Source organism: Crocodylus porosus, unplaced genomic scaffold (assembly GCF_001723895.1).
Source record: "Crocodylus porosus isolate Cpor-Errol unplaced genomic scaffold, CroPor_comp1, whole genome shotgun sequence".
Lineage (NCBI taxonomy): Eukaryota > Metazoa > Chordata > Crocodylia > Crocodylidae > Crocodylus > Crocodylus porosus.
In genome coordinates, this window is record NW_017728918.1 from 2244256 (window position 1) to 2263666 (window position 19411).

The 19411-nt window shown below is 41.4% G+C and overlaps 1 protein-coding gene across 1 annotated transcript in view; it reads left to right on the plus strand.

Moving 5' to 3' along the window:
- ENPP5 (ectonucleotide pyrophosphatase/phosphodiesterase 5 (putative)) overlaps positions 1-14914 on the plus strand; it is an 18206-nt gene extending 3292 nt beyond the window's left edge. Inside the window, exons 3-5 of the mRNA XM_019538102.1 lie at positions 4904-5771; positions 10848-11024; positions 11679-14914. Coding sequence (XP_019393647.1) covers positions 4904-5771; positions 10848-11024; positions 11679-12064 — 1431 coding nt within the window. The 3' untranslated portion in view covers positions 12065-14914. The remainder of the gene's footprint in view (positions 1-4903; positions 5772-10847; positions 11025-11678) is intronic.
- The last annotated feature ends 4497 nt before the right edge of the window (positions 14915-19411 follow it).

The window sequence follows — 19411 nt, forward strand, 5'->3', positions numbered from 1 at the left end:
CCAGCTCCTTCCCTGCCAGCAAGCAGGAGGTCGGGGCTGTGTGCTGCCTCCCGCCTGTGCTGGGGGGCACTGGGAGTGAGTAGGCGCAGGAGCAGTGTCCCAGGGTCAGCGCCAGCAGGGCCCAGAGCAGGGTGGCAGGGGTACAGGGTCCTGGCTGGCAGGGGCTCTGTGGATCCGTATTAGCTGCCCCCTCTCCTTGCTGGTGTAGCTCAGCCCAGCTCCACAGACCCCTGCCAGCCTGTGCCCTGCTTTGGGCCCCTGTGCTGGTCCTGGGACATTGGTCCCAAGTTGGTGACCAGGGGGTGGGGCACCTGTCAAGGGTTGGGGCTACCCATGCAACCCTTGACAGCTTGCCACAACTTGATGAACATCCCTCTGCCTGAAATAATTGCCCACCACTAAGTTAAAAGCATCCCCATGCTTAAAAACGGTGGCAGGAGTGGTTAAACTAAAGCTCATTTGACAGGCTATAGTTTAAGTGCCAAGACACTGCCATTTTTTAAGTGCCAAGATGCTGATCCTCTAGACAAGCCATCCACAGCTCTGTCCTGCTCTCCTCCCCAGCCTGGAGTCCCATTCACTACCCTGGCAGGGCAGCAGCCCCTGCCGCACTCCCTCCCTCACTGTGGGGGCCTCGATCTGTCTCCGCCATTCCGCTTCACAGACTTACCTGCAGGGTGTAGCTCTCCACACTGTCTGGCTAAATTCCTGTAAATCAGTTATCAGATCAGTATTATCTGATATGCCTGGTGCATAATTGGCTATTGGTATTGGCCAAAAAAATCTTTATCAGTGCACCCCTAGTTTATGATGATTAGTTGGGCAAGGTCAAGAGGGTGTTTGAAAGCCAGGAGCAGAGGGGCTAGGAATCTCTCTGTCGCGGTCTGATCCTTGTTGCATATAAGCTGCAGCTGTTTGCTTCCTCTGAGCCATTCCAGGATGGGGTGGTATGTGACCAGCAGGGGTGTGCGCTCACATGACTTCTCTGGTGAGACTTGGGTGTGATGCATGCATTCCTTTGTTAATGTTGACCACTCATTTTTCATTTCTTAAGTGTTGTCTCCTAACTTTGAAGCATGTATAGTAAACATAATGGAGATGCTGTACTGGTACAGTACTGGATTGAGATTAGGATATTTAGATTCTCTTCCTGATTCTACTAATTTGTTTAATTCATTTGTGTGTGTGTATGTGTGTGTGTGTGTGTGTGTGTGATGGGAGGGGAGTGTTTTGAAAGTAAATTTCTGCTTTGAGTGTTTTTAGGGTGAAGCTTGCTAATGTTTATGAACACTTTATAGATTGGTACATCTGATGGGGTATGGTGGGAGATAGCTGATTTGAGGAAGAGTTTGGACTCCCAGCAGAAAGGTAAGGGAAACTTAATCCAAACTTAATCTGGAAAATGCTTGGACAGGTTTGGCTTGCAGTATAGCAGAAGGTATAGGACTAGGAAAAAAATTATAGGGTCTTATTTGGACAGTTACATCTGAGGGATTTGACTGTGTCTGTTGTAGGCAGTATCCTCCTTGAAGAACAGTTGGCTGTCCAACTTTTGTCCAGGCGGAGGAGACTCATGGTTCCCCTGGATCATTCCCTGCTGTGGGTGCTATGCTTGGAACATGCAGCCTCTCCTCTCTCTGCACAGGTGGCGCAGGCAGTGTACAGGGACTAGGGCTGTTTTCCTTTACAAGGCAGCAGAAGCAGCAGATCACCAATTAAATAGCCCTGCTTGAAATAAAGTTAACACATTCAGGGCAGGAAATGTGGTGAAAACTTAGCATTTTAAGATGGGATATTTGGCCCTTTCCTTCCCAACCCCGTCTTCTTCGCTGGCTGGCAGCAGGTGCTGGAAGGAAGAACCTATGTGCCCACTGCTGTCCCCTCCCTGAGCTGGGCTCCCCAGATCAGCTGGGGACACCACTGCTCCATACAGCACTGGGCTGGAGTGGTCCCATACTCAAGCTGGAGATGAAATATTGTTTTTCCCCATGTTGAGTGGGGGCTAGAGGGAAGAAAAGTCATTTTGAACCAGAGTAAATACAGTAGGACTTTTTTCTTCTTTTTTTTTGGTTGGTAAATGTTCTTATGTAAGTGACTTTCAGCAGGTATGACGGGATGTTTTACATTAGCCAGTTAGGTCACTGTGGTCTGTGTGATGTTTCCAGTAGGATTAGTATTGACTTCAATAAAAGTGTGTTTTACTGTTGATTCCAAAAGAATCATTCATTCTCTACATGATGTATCCATTATTGCAGAGAGAATTTTGCAGGATACATCTCTCTGATTGTTAGACGCAGGCCTGTCTGTTCTGCCAGAAAAGCTGGCTTAAAAAAAATGCTAGAATGAGGAAATGTCCTTGGTGCCAGCACACATTAAGCTGTGTAGCAAATAGACAAACTATCCAGTGTGGCAGGACAAATGAATACTTTCTTTGCATTGCTGCCCTCAGATATGCATCCAGGATTTTTCAAGGAATCTATCCTTGTCTGAATTTGGACTTTTAAATCTCGATTTCAAGCATGTGAGAGAGAAAAATAACTCGATGAATTGTGAGAGAATGATTTCATTTTGCATGAGTTCTGCACCTGCTGTTATCCATATATAATTATAATTGGAATTGACTTTAGGGCTCCTGTAAGCCTGGTGATTTTTCATGATGAGTCAACTGATTAGACCAAGAACTTTTTCTCAAATGTATCCAGAAAGAAAAACATTTTTGGCTGCAACAGTTCATGATCTCTCTTTGTATTTTGTAGTGGTCAAATTATTCATGGTTACACTAATTTTTTAGCAAGTTTTTTTAAAATTTCAGGCTTCTTGTATCTAGGTTCAGTGGTGTTTACTTGGAAGGAACAAATAACTTTAGATACTATTAAACTTCATAGCATTGGACAGGAAATGCAGCTGTGGTCTGAGATGCCAAACAACCTTTTGACTTTCTGCTGCCCTTATAACTCAGGAGAAATGTAACGTGATTATGTGGATTGTATAATAGATATTATTTCAGATCTAAATTTCTAGTTTGATTGTGCGCTAGATTGACAGTAGCTTAAAACTGATGGTACAGTTCTAATTGTTTTGAATATTAGTGTGGGGTTACTTCAGTTCCCAGAAACATTTGTATTTCAAAGCCGTTACAGACTTGTCACTCTTAGTAGCAACAAAGCAGACCTGAACAGTATGGAGTACTGAAGTCCTTGCTCCTAAAGAAGGTCCATCTAGTTTAGGGTTAAGGTATGTTTTTGGAGCCTCGTGGGGAACAATTAAACCATGTCTGTCAGGCTTAAATCAGTAGTACTAGAAATATCTTACAAATAGTTATGTTTGCCACATTTAAAATATAGTTCTTTAAGCCATGGTAAAAACAAGGTATGCTTTTTCATTGGTGTGTGGGTGGAGATTTTCTAGGAAGAGACTACAAAATATATTTGTGTGTGTGTGTGTGTGTGTATGCATTCAGTTTATATATAAACTAATCTACCTTTAACAGCATCTGTTTGTTTTTGGGTTTTTTTTAATGCTAAAATAGAAGCTGGAAAAGGAAGCTGATTTAAATTAGGCTTTATGCTCAACATATCACTTTAAATTAGCTTCTTTTTCCAGCTTCTATTTTAGCATTAAAAAAATCAGGCTTTACACTCAACTTATGGCTTTACCCATTATAAATTCCTTGAGCATATACAATATTTTAGTGTTGGAAAAAATAGATAGCTGAAGTTTAGCCCTTCCATTAGTTACCAACAAAACAGTTTGAAGCGAGAAGTGAAAACATTTTTTTTATGATAGAAGTGAGACTTTCAGTCCTGAAATGCTAGCAAATATGTCGGGGTGAAAAGGAAGAGCAAGTAGTTCGTGTGGGTTTTTTGGTTAAGGCAGTATATACTTCCTGTATACCATGACAAGTCAAAAGACTTCCTAACTTGGTTGTGTCTTAGTTCTTCATCTGTAACATGCTTTCTAACCCTTGAAAAGCGAGGAACTAGCATGTTCCACTAGTGTGGAGCAGAGACGTGCATAGTCCCTTTACTTGTATAACACAATACTAGTTCCAATGTGTTGTCCATTGCTCATTATGATATGCATATAGCTATCTGCATATCAGTTAAGGACATGAACCATTTAAGTGCTTACCATCTTTCTGTCCTGCTGTCTAATTTTTCACTTGATAGTACCCCTGTGAACAGTTACAGTTAATTTGCAGTTTAACTGTCAAGGCAGCATGGCACCTTTATAAAATAATTAAGGGATAAGCTTTTATAAGTAGCACAGTGCAAACTCAGATGCTGTGCATGGATCTGCAGAGAGCAGGGATTCAAACTAAAAAAAGAGCAATTTAAATACAAAGGATAGGGTAGGCAGGAGGTGCAGAGTGGGGGCACTCGTGGGAGGCAAAGGTGGTAAACAAAGCAGTAAAACTTTATGGCCATAGGAGCTAAAAAAGCTAGCCCAGATAATAAGATAAGATTATCCAGTGCCACTGTCCTGCCTTTTGCCTGACTTCGAACTAGCAGGGTTAGCGATCTCTGATCTGGTTACTTAACTGTTCTGGAAGCAGGGAAGGGGAATCAGGTGTTCTTAAAAGCCTTGAACCTGATGGGGACCTGGTCAGGGATGCTGATACACGGTGCTGTTCATGCGCATTGGAAAGTCATTGTTTATGGTGGGTTACAATAAGTGCAGAGGCTTTTTTAAATCCTGTGGTTATAAACTAATATGGACTACATAGTTATGCACTGGAATGAGGATAAAGTCCACTAGTGTTATGAGTGTTCAAGTTGCTATGCGGATGCCAGCCATATGCGTATATAACCAAGCCTGTAAATAAAACTTGTTATAGATTTTCATATATGTATAGTAAAAGCAAATGTTTGAGATAATTTAACTTTACCTTTGTAATCCACAGATACCACCTTTTTCTGTTAAGGGAAATACGACTTTTAGGATGGCTGTGAATTGCTGCTGGAGATTCTGGGCAGTTTGTATGCTGACTTTTCCCAGCACTTTCTCTCTCCAGGAGGAACAACCCAGAGTGTTACTTGTATCTTTTGATGGATTTCGATGGGATTACATCAACAGAGTGCCAGCTCCCCACTTCCATTATGTCATGAAAAATGGTGTTCATGTGAAACAGGTCACTAATGTGTTCATTACAAAAACCTATCCTAATCATTACACAATGGTGACTGGCCTTTATGCAGAGAGCCATGGCATAGTTGCTAATGAAATGTATGATCCTATCCTGAACAGAACATTCTCTATGAACCACATGGACATTTATCATGCACAGTTCTGGGAAGAGGCCTGTCCAATATGGGTCACAAACCAGATGGAGGGACATAGAAGTGGAGCTGCTATGTGGCCAGGAACGGATGTAAGAATACGTGGAGTCCTTCCTACGCATTATATGATGTACAATGAGTCTGTTTCATTTGAAGATCGAGTTTCCCATCTTATTGATTGGTTTACATCTGAAAACCCTATCAACTTTGGTCTCTTGTATTGGGAGCAACCTGATGAAATGGGGCATATATTGGGCCCAGAAAATCCACTTATGCGAGTAGTCATTAATGAGACTGATGCCAAGCTGGGATATCTTGTGTCAGAACTGAAGAAAGCAAAGTTATGGGACACAGTGAATATCATAATCACAAGTGACCATGGAATGGCACAGTCTTCCTCCAAAAGGCTTATAGAGCTTGACCAGTACGTGGATAGAGAGTGGTATACAATGGTTGACCATTCTCCTGTGGTCGCTATTCTGCCAAAAGAAGGTAGGAGTCATGTCGCAGAGATTTCTGAAGAAACTATAAAATCTTAAACCTGATTCAGTTTTAGAGTGGGTTCCCTTGTGTTGGCAGTGATACTGAAGCCAGTGAGATTTGTGTCATGATGACCAAGGACTACTGTATGAGTTTGTAGGCCAACACACTTATTTTTGTATTGATACACCTGTCTAGAAACCTAGCTCAGTATTTAAAATTGTGCACTGCTCATTTTAAAATACTAATCAAGGATCAGTCCTTATCAATTTCTAGTGTGTTTAAGTGAAATTGATATGCACTCCTTAGTTTGAAGGAGTAAGATTCAGCCCAGCATTCAGTGGGATGAAAGAAAGTGTTTGAATGCATGGTGTTAATCTTAATGTAAATCAGTAGCTAGTGTGTGGTGTCCTTCCACAAAAGATGCAATTCTGTTGCAGCCTTAGCCCAAGAACCTGGCTTCTTAGCTTCAGCTCTTGAGGCTAATGCTTTCCCTTTTGGAGGTCTCTGGTTCAGTTTCTGACTTGGTGGCTGTCACTGACCTCTCCTGACTTATCTGGTCTCAAAACTGCTGCAGCTGTACAGTTCCTATGGAGCAGAGATTGCTAAAATTACACTGTGCAGATACTTTTGTGATAGAATTTGGGTTTTTTAAAGGCAGCCCTGGTACGGATAATCTTTTTCCAAACTCATTGTGACTTTAACTCCCGTGGGCCTTCTTTTGATGCCATTCTACTCTTTTAGTCTGATTCCTGAAGTTGTGCTGCTGCTTATTTCCAGCTGAAGATCAGAATTAGATGATCACTTTCTAGCAGTGATGACTAGGGTATTACTGTGACACACACAACTTGGGTACGTAACAGGCAAGACAAAAATAGCTTCCAATTCTGAAATCAAATACAACATTGCACTCTCAAATAACTGCAACATTCTTTTTATTAACTCAGTACTCCACGTTATTTTTCAGGTCCCCATCATGTAAAAAGAAACATTTTCAATGTCCGCTTGGGTTTATGTTCTAAATCCAGGCTTGGGCTTAAAAGAAAGGAACCTCAAGATAAAAGTAGCTTTAACAAGAGGAGGGTGTTCAAAGTGCAGAAACATGTATTTTAGATTTAAAGATTTCCCTGCAGTATTTGGAGCACTGTGTTCTAGTGCATGAAAACAAGCTGAAGCTGTTCAGGTCCTTGCTTTGTCTGCGTTTCTAATGAAATGTGAAAACTGAGCCAATGTTGAAAGTAACTTAGATTTTGAAGCCTCTTTAATGTTAATATTCTAATATATTAGTAATTGACAGATTTTAAAAAATTACTGGTCTCAGTTTTCCTTTTAATAGTTGAGTGCTTTGATAACTTACCAAACTTCCAGTTGTACTGTTTGTCTCTGAGCAGCAGTTTGTCATGTTATTGCTGCATGTACTTTTCTTGCTTCATCCAGAGGTACCTGCTTTAAGTACATTTTAAATTGATGGTGCTGATTTTAACTTTTTTGGTCCTAGTTCTGTAGTTCATCAGTAATAGAAGCCAAGACTTACGCATAGCTGCAGTTACTTTCTCAATGGATTTAAGACCTTTTTTTTTTTTTTAATTTAATTGATGTTTCTTAACTACTTTCTAGCCATGCATTCATAGCCAGAGGTTTATTCTTAATTTAGATATGGGATCTTGGTAAAAATTTAAATTTAAATTAAAACATTATGGCACTATTATGCCATATATTTTGTTCAAGGCAGGTACAGAAAATGTTGCTAAGCAGTATTGCCACTTGTTCTGAAAATAAAAATGCAGATACATTTCTGTTAGACTAATGTCATTGAGCTCATCAGTTGGAGGCAGAAGGGCACAGATGTATGAGCTGCTAGGTATGTGATAAAAAAGCAAATAAGATCCTTGGGTACAGGAATAGGTATCGCAAGGAACTGGTGAGACCCTTCTGGATTACCATGTACAGTTGTGGTTACCAGCCTGAATCTGTCTTTTTTTGAATGAGGGAACAGATGGACACGTGCAGAGAAAGGCTGCTAGAATGGTCTCGGAAACAGAGAGCCTATCATATGGAAGACAGTAGTTTGTTTAACCTAGCAAAATGAAGACAGAGAGAATATGATTGCATTCCCTGAATGTAACCCAGTAAAAAGCCTGTGTATGTGTGCATGCCTGATAGTTAAACTAGTTTCAAGAGGGACTTACGTTTATAAGCAGTGACTCAGGACATCCCTTTCAAGTCTTTTTCTGTGGAGTGCATCAAATTTGTGATTGAGTTGTACATTGAATAAATGGGTCTGGTGATACCACCTCTAGCTAATTTTTTTTTATAAATACATTCCACTATAATGTACATTTTTGCTGGAGATTGCATGTGCCAGCACTTTGAGGTGGCATAGAAAATCCCCCTCTCATAGATGCCTGGTGTGTGTGCGTCCTACTCCTGGGCTGAAGGTTACACCAGTTGATATGTTTGGAGTTAGGAGGACATATTTCCTCTAAATTATACTGTGGGTTTTGTCCCTTCTTTGCAGGATGGCACATAAATTACCTGCCTGAGATCCTTTCAGCATCTCTTGCCTAATAGCTTTTCTGCCATGGCAGAAGCCTTAAGCATTGCTGGCATTTTGGTCTCTATTTTCAATCTCTTCTATGTAGGCAGGACTTGAAATTCTCAAAAACTCAAGACATTTTATCCAAATATCCAGCATCAAAAATAATAGGGGTTATCTTCTCTTGCTTTAAACACTACAAAACTAAGCTTAAACTGTTCACAGAATGAGGGGAAAATACACTTTGGCAGGAGGGCTGCCCCCCTCATCAGGGGTGCCTTCTGTCATTTCTGCAAAAATTCACTGGAAGTTGGTCGATTTATAATTTGACACATCAGAACCTTGAGTTCCTTGAGTCTCAGTGGACTCTTAGGTCTAATTATATATATATATATATTTTTTTTTTTTTCTCTCTCTCTCACCATGCCTCCTGGACTCGGCTGTCTATTCTTCCTTAGCTCCCTTCTCTTCCCCATCCCATGCTCTTGCACCTCTTCTTCTTTCCAAGCCATTAGTATCTCCTCTTCATTCCATTGTTTCTACTACAGCAGAAGATAAAAACAGGTAAATGATCAAATCTGTATAAACTCTTAACAGAGAGAAAGGAAGATATTGTTTATAAGCCCTCCAACATTGAGATTACATACTGCAAAAAGGCAACGCTGAGGACTTCCAGCTATGAAGCTGCAGTATGGATTCTGATACAAACAGTATTTAATAAAAAACTGGTCAATTATGATCTCAGAGGGAAAATATAGGTACAGGTGAAGAAACAAGTTTAGTCTAGTTTGAATATTCAGCGCTGCTTACACTTTTAGTTGTAAGACTGCAGTTGAAATGTATGCCCCTCCCCTATCTTACATCTCAGTTCACCTTTTTGTTATATTTTGTTCTTAAACTCTTGACACAAGGATCACTGCTTAATTTTATTTTTTAAAGTAATGTCTAATACCTTAATAACCTAATCTGAACTAATGCTCTGGTAATGTCTCAAGGCCTTAACAAGCAAGGAATATTCAAACATAGGAAATGTTACTAGGATCCTAATTTGTATCTAAATATTTTTTTTCTGAGAGCCTGTTCTTATCAGTCAGGTATACACATTTAATGCGACAATGGTGCAAAAGTACAACTAGCAGCTATTTTTCTTTTTTGAAGTCTGTCTAATATAAAATGGTAAGAGACCAGCCAGTAACATTAACTGGAGGTAGGCACCAAAATGTAGACTGAAATAGAGCAAGATCATGGACGTAAACTGGAAAATATTTTTAAAACAAATAAAGAAGCCCTAGTTGTTCTCTGTCAATGTTAGATGTTCCAGTTTGTAAACAAGTTGGCTCATTGTTAGTGCAAGTTAATATTTAGGGGCTCCTGGGGTCTGATGGTACCACCTGTAGTTAACATGTAATAGCTCCCAGTTAAGCTTTTTACAGGACAATACCTTCCAGAGGGTAGGGACAGGTGGGACATTTGAAACCCTTTGCAATGCAGCTGCACTCTGAAACACTTAAAAACCCCAGAGTGTTCCAGCTGCAGGCAGATTTGTGGCCCCTTGCCACCTTCCTGGTAAAGCACTTCAGAATTGCCACAGCTGTATGTAGCAGGGTGCTCTCAGGCCAGCACTGGCACAAGGTGGCTCTGCTCCCTACCCCAAGGGAGGAGAGAACAGAGCAGATGCTATGCTGCTGTCTTGCAGAGCCAGTGCCAGTGAGTGCTCTCCAGACTGCCCCTGGCCAAAACAGGGAAGCTTGAATTTGAGATTCTTCTCCCCTGCCCCTCTCCTGATTCTGTTGGGACAGGGGGCGCTCCAGGAGAGAGGAGGCAGAACAAGCACGAGAGCACTCATTGACACAGCGCTGTGATTCCCCCCCTCCATGTTCTGCTCCAAGCTGGCAGGGAAAGAGCAGGGTGCCTGGAACACTGAAGGGTCCATTTTGAAGTGCTTCTAAATATTACCTGTTGCCTTCAGGATTCGTTTTGGAACGCTCCTGCCCTTTTTGGAGTGCTTCAATGGGGTCTGTGTATCTGTCTGCCTTGCCACTTGAAACTCTTCAAATGTTACATCTGCCCCCCCGCCCCAAGATATCGGTTTCCAATGAAAGGTGGCTGAACACCACTGCTAGCTGGGGACAAACATGAAAATTCCTTAAAAGCTCTGCTCCTTGAGACATCTGTGTGGATGGATTATGGGAGAAAGTGTTGCCTTCCTCCTGTCAAAACTTGCCTACAGTTTAACAATATTAGCCCTATGATGTCCCTAATTGAAGTAAATACATCAAACTTATACTATCTTATAATTAAGGCTAATTGACGTTCTAAGACAGTTAAGAGAAAACATGAGGGCTCATTCGAATGTTGATCAGTCCCAAGTGTTTTTTCTCTTCAGAATATAACAACTCAGTTGGAGAATCAAACTGTGACTTCCTGGCTAAATGTGGCTCCTGAGCCCAGTACACTTACTTTTCTCTGCTTCAACCTGAAATAGGTTATTTCAGCTCGTGGCTCATCCTTGACTTAGTTTGTGTGTATTAAGTTCTTGTTTTGTTTTGAAGGTAAACTGGACGAAGTGTATGAATCATTGGTGAATGCACATCCCAACATGACTGTTTATAAAAAGGAGGAAATTCCAAGTAGATTACATTACAAACACAACAGCAGAATTCAGCCAGTCTTGGCAGTGGCTGACATAGGATGGGAAATCGTAAAAAATAAGACCAACCCATTTCTGTGTAAGTATTCTTCATTCTGTTCTTAGATTTCACATGTCTTTGCTGTTCAGATAACACAGTAAAGCTTGTAAATGCCAGGCCTCTCCTGGCCCAATGAAACTCCAATTTGGCTTTGACCAACTGGGTTAAGAATGTACTTGAAGGCTCCATCCTTATCTTTTAAAAGCCCTTAGTGATGTAGGAAGGATAGTCCCATTAAAAGCAGTGAGATTTGTGTTCTTAGCTGCTTTATAAACTTTTGGAAATCCAGCTTTCAGCTGATTTTAAAAAGTAATTGTATCAAACACTTCAGCTGATTTTGGAGAAGATTAGCTTTCAGAGCTAGATCTCAAAATTTCTAAGGACTGGTTCTACAAAATGTCTGGCACCAGATGAGAAGCAGGGTGCCTGTTTGAGCTGACGGGTAACGAGTCTCAAGTTCAGAAAATCTATAAGGTACTTCTGTTTTACCTTTTAAATTGTCATAACTTGGATTTTAATGGTATTTGGGCTCTTTTTCAGAAATATGCTTGAGGGAAATAAACAAGGCTTCTTGTCTCCATTCTGCATTATGGAAAAACAAAATAATGAGCCATGTAACTGTACATGTTTAAATGTTTGTTTTACAAGGTCAAAGTGACAAGCTTGATAACCAGGATTCTTTTATCTTTCTAGTGGGGAATCATGGATATGACAACACCCTACCAGAAATGCACTCGATCTTCTTGGCCCATGGTCCTGCTTTTCGGAAAAATGCCACCAAAGGAGCCATGAATATGACAGACCTGTACCCCTTGTTGTGCCACCTGCTTGGTATCAATCCACTGCCAAACAATGGATCGTTCAGCAATGTGGAAGATATACTTGCTAGACCAGTTCCTAGAGAGCTTCATCCTAGAGATTATGAAAAAGAGTCCTATGCTTATTTTATTGGAGTCTCTCTTGGGACCATTCTCATTATTGTGTTTCTTGTAGTTTTTATGAAGCATTTAACCCACAGCCAAATACCTACCGTACAAGCACGGCACACTGAAATTGCCCAGCCCTTACTCCAAGGCTAGTGTAGAATGCTATTACTGGCAGGTAATAGTTCTGGAATAATGCTTCAGTGTTCTTCTAAGCTATTGGGGGCTTTAAAGAGGCTTGTTGAGACACTCTAGAAAAGGCTTGGCAGAAGTACAAGCAAAGTAAAACAAGAAAATGAATGCTGATCTATTGGTGCGCTACAGTAAATATGCACTGGATATATATATAGGAAGAGCATATCTCTTCTGCATTCTACAACTACTTGGTCCTTGAGGGGTTAAGAACCTTTAGGTGAACATACAAAGCTGTGTATGTACGTGTTTAGTAAATTAGGCCTTTTAGATACCTCCTCTTGCATTAACAATATTAGAGAAATTACTGTAGATGCACTTTATAGAATGCTATGTAGGAACTTTACTGATTTCTTGAATTTATCAGTGCTTTCTTTAAATCCAAAAGGTAACCTAACTCTTTTAAAAGTAAAACTAATGTAAGGGATTCACAGTGGAAGGACTGGAGGATTAAATGTTATAAAAATTGCTTCAAAAGCACAAATACCACTAGAATACAGAGTGTTTAAAATTGCAAGGCTTTAAATATTCTGCTTTGAATGACAGCAACTTTCCCAGCTCACTAGAGTATTAAAATTCTAAGCCATGAGCAAATACCTGGTGGCAGTATAATAATGTACTAAAAAATACTGGGCTAAATTTGTCAACCCACTAATGCGGTTGGCTTTTAAAGTCACTTCTATTCAAATGAGAGCAGAAGTTTGTGAGCAGGGCCAGCAGTGTATTTGTAAGTTTCTAGATGCAGATCTCTTACGAAAAAGGGAAGTATTAAACATTTGCTGATCATCAATGAGTGCAATTCCATTAACATCACTGGGGTCATGCCTGTTTGTCAGGGAGTAAATTAACCTGCTGTAACCAGCGTCATGTCTGACACATCCAGGTCTGACCTTGTAAATTTAATCTTTAGCATTTTCCCTGGATTGGGCTCCTACATTAAGAAATAGATTTGACTTTGAAATAGACTTCTAAAGGAAATCGTCTTCGTAGAATCAGAGAAAAAGCACGTGTAACCTCTATACAGGCAAGAGATTATGACTTTCAGATGAAGGTGCTTCATGTAAAACTGTATTAACCCTTTGAGTTAAACTCAACAAAAATATCATAAGTATGACTTCTATTTCAGCACCAAAACAATTAAGCTTTCTTTTGCTCATGCTTTTGATTGCAGAGGCAATAGGGGAAAGCTGGGAAGTTTTTGGAGGAGACTTGTCAAATGAGCAAAACTATATTTAGATGCCTCAGCATTGCTGTATGAATTGAAATTTTTCTTTAAGCCCCATTATTCAACATGGGGTATAATACTGTGAATGACTCCAGCTGGGCTAGCCAGCTAACTGGAGGCAGTTTTCACATGAAAATATTTGGTGCTTCCAATCCTTCCTCTGACAACCTAGCTTATTCCTTTTCTTAAAGGACAGCAAATGTAGTTTTGCCTTCTGCTGTTAACAGGGCTTTTGGGGATCACCTGCAAGTTTGGATATGCACGATTTAATAACTAGATAAAGTAAGTTCTTCGCGTAATTGCAGTATGCTAATAATGCAGATTGGGGGACTGATGCCAGACTTTTATAAAGTGAATATAAAAATCAAACACAATGCTTCACTTAGCAAACTGAGTTTACCAGACTCTAATGCATTCTTGTTAATTTTTTTTAGATAGACTCTTCAGTGAGATCACATAGTAGATTCCTGGTGCCTCTGAGCATCTTTAAGAGTTGAGATTCTCTGGAAAGAATATAGTTTTGTATGTTGTAACTTATGACAAGGTATTAATCCAGTGCCTACCATTTAGAAGTATTCTCTTGCATTCTCAAAAGTATTTCATGAATGAAGGATCTTGGAAGCTTCTGTAGAGAATCTAGTTGTGTGGTGCCGGTTGCTTAGGGCAGTAGCAAGACCCTCTCATTTTATGGTGTATTGTCAATTTAAATTGAGAACAGTTCTTTCTCTCAGATTCCAAGGGTGGCTCTCACTCTTGAGCGGTTCCCACAGAAGAGTTTGGCAATTTCCTTACTCGTTATTTTAATCAGACCAATAATTCCTCCTTCATGCAACACATGTAGCAACAAAATAATCCTTGTCAGCTGTGACCATAACTAATTGCACTGTCAGAGCAGAGGTCTTCACTACTGGCTTGCATTTTGGTCTTTAATTTGTAGCAAGCAGTCTTGTGGGTGACCCTGAAAGTTGGGAATGTTTTCATGTAGGAATTCTGACTAAGCTAAGGCTGGGGTAGAGAAGAATACTAGAACTGGGTTGGTAGATACGTTATAAAACGCGGCATTGTGTAACTTAATCTGACTCAGTTACTAAATTCTTTTGTAATCTTCCTGGGGAATTCACTCTGTTCAAGATGTGCAATTAGTTAAAAGCTTAAGGGGAAAAAAATCCCCACCTGATGGACTGGAAAGCTGACTGTTTTGGACTACTCTACCATATATCGTCTCATACACGTTTAACCAAAGTCGTCTTAACACTGAAAGCTGCATTGATGAAGGCAAAAGTTTTGTTCACAGTAGTGGTTAGAGTAGATGAATAAAATTCATTTACTAAACCTGTGACTACTACAGCCTGAAACTAAAGCCTGTAAATTGCTTGAATGCATATCTGTCAGACTTTTCCAGTATGCAAGATAGCACACTTCCACATTCAGAGAAATTGTTTCTCAGACACATCCTCAAGAAAAGGGGTGGAAAACTGCTTGGTGGGATAGCAGCTGGAAAAGTTCAGATTTGAGATACGAGTCTTTAGTCTTGGTTTATGTCACACATTTTGCAGCCCAACTGAATTTCACTGTCAGAATAAAGACCTGCGGACTGGCAAGCATCCACACTTCAGCAAGCCCTAGTTAGTTTTAGATGACTTGAGCAGGTGGGATAGCATAGTGTCACTATCCATTTACAGCTGCTGCTTCACACTCCCTTGCTTTGATGCCATTAAAAAAATGTATGCCGTTATTTCTGTTGCACATCATGGTACTGGAATGATCGTGGCTTTTTGGCAAACAGCAAAATTAGCAATTAGATTGCATGTTTAGTGAGCACTTTTTTATGGTAGTGGGTTAAAAGTGAAGGGAGCTTATAAATGCGTCTGGGTGAGGGGGAAGTTAAGAATATAAATTCTGTTAACACAAGCACTTTTATCCTGAATGTGCATGCTTACAGCAAGGGAAGAGTAACCAGTTCTCCCTAAAAGGTATGTTTCCCTTTGGGAGAAAATGGGGGTGGAGGGTGGTCCAGTGGCAGCTGAAGCTGCTTCTGTTGAAGAATTCAGCACGCTGCAAACAGCTGTATTCTGAGGCACAGAAAGTAAGTGTGTGTTTAGATATTGTATGTCTATTTCATAGGAAAAATGTGATCAAAAACTGAAATGCCACTCAGTTTTCATGTATTTGTGTTAGTGTGCTTAACCTTTCCCTGTTAAGAATATTTGTAGGAATAATACCTAGTATTAGCCTTTATAAGTACTGGTGATATCTGTAAAATTTGTAAACTTCACTCATCTTCAAGCACAGACGTGGTACTGGTGGAAAAATGTTGTTTATTCCTCAGAGCTGTGATGTGAAACCCTCTAGACTTTGTCCTTGTACTTGATGGGGCAAGTTTGATGTTGTTTACCGTTTTGGTACTCGAGAATCGTGTGCAACTAAGTTAGCGGAAGCTGAAGTGAATATACATACTGTGTGTTTAACTCAGGCTGTGAGCTTGGGAATTGGGGCATTTGAACTCTTAAACTTGATCATACTGAAATGTGAAAGTGTCTCTGAGCAGACGTCTAGAATGTTTTGTTTTCCTATTTGCAAATGAAAATATTCAAATATTTTTATAATTGCTAGCAGTGCTACCGAGCAATGAACATAGGTGTTTAAAAGCAGCTTCGGAAAGAATGTGTTTGTTTTATGAAAAGATTAAAAGATAACTCTGTAAATCATCCTTCTCTTGGGTGAATTTTTTTCTCATAATACCTGGAGAAGATTGTGAATCCTTTTAATTAACAGGATATGGATAAACCAATGGTCTACATGGAATATATGAAGTTTAAGTTAATAAGGCCCCCAACCTAATTCCATCTTCTTTATTGCATTTATTTTATTATATTTAACCAGTCACATGACAAGATATTTCTCAAGAAGACTTGAATACATTTATACAGAACATTTTGTTCCTGTTGAAGTTAACTGAGAGAGAATTCTCGATATATCAAGAGGGGGAAAGATGCACGCATTACATAAAGCAAAGAAATGCTCTGTTGAAATTTGCTCTTAGCAGGAGTTACAAATCAAATGATTCTTCTTTGGCCATACCTTTAGAGAGGTAAATAAAGTATCCAGAGCTCTACACAGTTCTCCCCATGCTCAGTTTTTCTTTGGTTCACGTGTATCAGATTTTCAGTTAATCAAATACAAGAATCTTTATTCTGTCACTTGGCTGGCAATGAACTACAGTAGAGATGGGCAAAATACAGCCCATGGGCTGGATCTTGCCCATCAGATGATTTTTACCCTGTGCATGGCTGCTCCTCTGAAAGAGAATTGTATCTGGCTTGTGGCTGCCATGGCTTTCAGTGCCTCTAGGCCTTCTATCCCCATCCCCACCAGCCAGCTGCAGCAGTAGTAACAGCCACTTCCCTCCTTGGCCGACCCACCCTGTCCTGCCCCCCAGCCCCAGTGTAAGCTCCAAGGCCGGGGGTGCTGAGCTCCTGGCCAGGCTGCTGCCAGGCAAGGCTGGCTGCGCTGCTCCAACCCTATACTTGGCGAGTCAAAGCCACTGGCAAGGGAGGTAGTACATGGGGAAGAGGGCCAGGAGCTGCAGGTTATCTGGGCCCTGCTGGACTGGAGCCTGGTAGGAGCACAAGCCCTGGTGCCACACTGTTCCCACATGCCACTTTGGGCTGTGCCACATGGGCGCAGGTGGAGCAGCTTCTGCCTGACCCCAAGTCCCTGGCACGTGGCCAGGTTGGGCAGGAGCCACGCCAGCTGCGTTCATTTGGCCCGAAGCAGTATGTGGCCCCAGCTGTGCCAGGGACTCAGGGTGGGGGAGGGAGTGCAGGGAGAAGGGGGAACACAGCATGCCACTGAGCTAGCTGATTCTGGATAATCTGCAGCTCCCTGCACCCACACCCCACTCCCCACACACGACCAGGCTGGCTGGTACCACATATTGTTCCTTTGTGCCACATGGATGCAGTTGGTGTGACTCCCGTGCAAGCCAGCCATGTGCCAGGAATGGGGGGGAGGGGTGCAGGGAACTGGTCATGTGGACCAGTACTATGCTGTTTCCCTGCTTCCCCCTGCACCCCCTTGCCCTGCCCTGAGTCCCTGGCATGCAGGAGCTGTGCCAGCTGCACCCAGGTGGCCTGAGCCAGTGTGCAGTAAAGCAGTATGGCACAGGCCTGGCTGTATGCCAGGCACTTGTGGTGGGGGAAGGGGTGTAAGGAGAAGTGGGGAACAAAGGTTAGGTTTCCCTAACTTTCGTTTTCTGCCCAGGAGTGGGCAGTTATTTAAGCCAGAGAGCCACTTAAAAGTTTTGATGAACTGTGGCTAGTAGGGACAGCTGAGGGGGGGTGGGGGAGGCTGGCCTGGCCTGCAACAGCTCACCCCAACTCCCTAGGTAAGTGGCCCTCCAGCACAAATAATTGTCCACTCCTAAACTACAACCTTTGATGCCTGTCAGAGATTAGGTTATGACAGACTCTAGTGCTGGAAGAAAAAGCAGTTGTAAACAGCATCCTGTGTGGCAGGAGCTCTCCCTATCGAGCCACCACTGGTTTGCACCCTTGGGCATGCCTGCTTGGGCATCTCAAGTGGTGGAGTTCTGGGGTCTTCCAGATAACCATCCACTTGGGAATAGCTTTGTTGCAGTCCTCAGGACCTGTTATTTTGTCAGAGAAACCTGCTGCTCATTAAAATTCAGCTTCATCTCATCATAATTATGAGCCAGGAGCTTAGCCTTGTACCACCTCAGCCTTTTAGGCGAAATCAGTGGTGCTCAAATTTGTGGCTTTGCAAAGCAGATCCCACGGTCCAGTGTATAGAGTTGTGTTATCCAGCCTGAGGGCTCCTTGCAGGTCTAGAAACTTGGCAGTGGGGGAATGGTGGCAGCATTGATCTCCATGGCTCTGGAAGCCAGACTTCTGGACACATGGGGAGCCCTGTGGACCAGAGATTAAGCATCACAGGGCTAAATGAGCTAAACCTCATAGTCTTTTGCAACTTTTTCAAGCATGGGAGGGTTTTATAGTATCCTACAGGTTAACTGAACCCTTTCCTTTTAGGGAGGGGCTTTGTAAAGGACAATGCAACCATCCTATTAACACTGCTTCAAATATGTACCTCCTTGAAAGAGGTGCTGCAGGTGAAGTGGTGCAGGGAAGCTTATGCTGCTGCTCTCCATACTGAGCTATTAAATAGGACTTTGGAGCAGTAAGTTTATTTAAATGTTGTGGGGGTGGTGGTAAAAGACATGATGATGGCATACCTGATTGAACCAGGTATATAAATCAGCATAATAGTGGGCTCACTCGTACCCATTGATTTCTGTGTTCCATTTGTTGGTTGTGTTTAAAACTTGTTTCTGGATTTTAAAGAGCCTGTGATAAAAAGAAAGTTTGTGAATAGGAATACAGACCTGTACACAGCACTGCAAAGGAAGGCCTTCCATAATCATACATGAGCCTTTGTTTGAAAAGAACGATGTGATCGAACTTCTTCTGAGAATCCCTTGCAGATCACAATAGTCGACATAAATTTGTCTATCCATCATGCTTACTGTGGCTGCATTAGCAAGTCTTTCTGTAGACGTAAATAAGTCGTATTGTACTACCACTGTGAACAAACATTTTGTTATTGAAAAAAGGAGGATGGTCCAGTTTCCCTAAATACCTTTGATTTCAGATGAAGGGTGGTGTCAATTCAACACCATCTACAAAAGTAAAAGTTCAGGTTGCTTTTTCTTCCCACTAGTTGATGCACATTCATCATCCTCTGTATTACGTGATAGATTTCAGCTGCTAACCTATGCCTGACAAGTAAACATGGGTGGAACTGAGTATCTATTTTTAAAATGTAGTTAACTGCCCTATCAAGTGGACTACTCATTCATTCACTTTTAAAACTTGAACAGTGCATCTATTTTAAAGAAATTATTTTTAAGGAAATGTGCAAATTGAGGGCGTAACTGCAACCAGTAATTTACATGTGGTGACTGTGTGGGTTTAGCAAGGGATGGGTCACTCTATGCATTCCTTCTCTCTCATATTTTTCCTCGGAAGCATCCATTCTTTACCACCATTGGATATGTCTTATGCTTA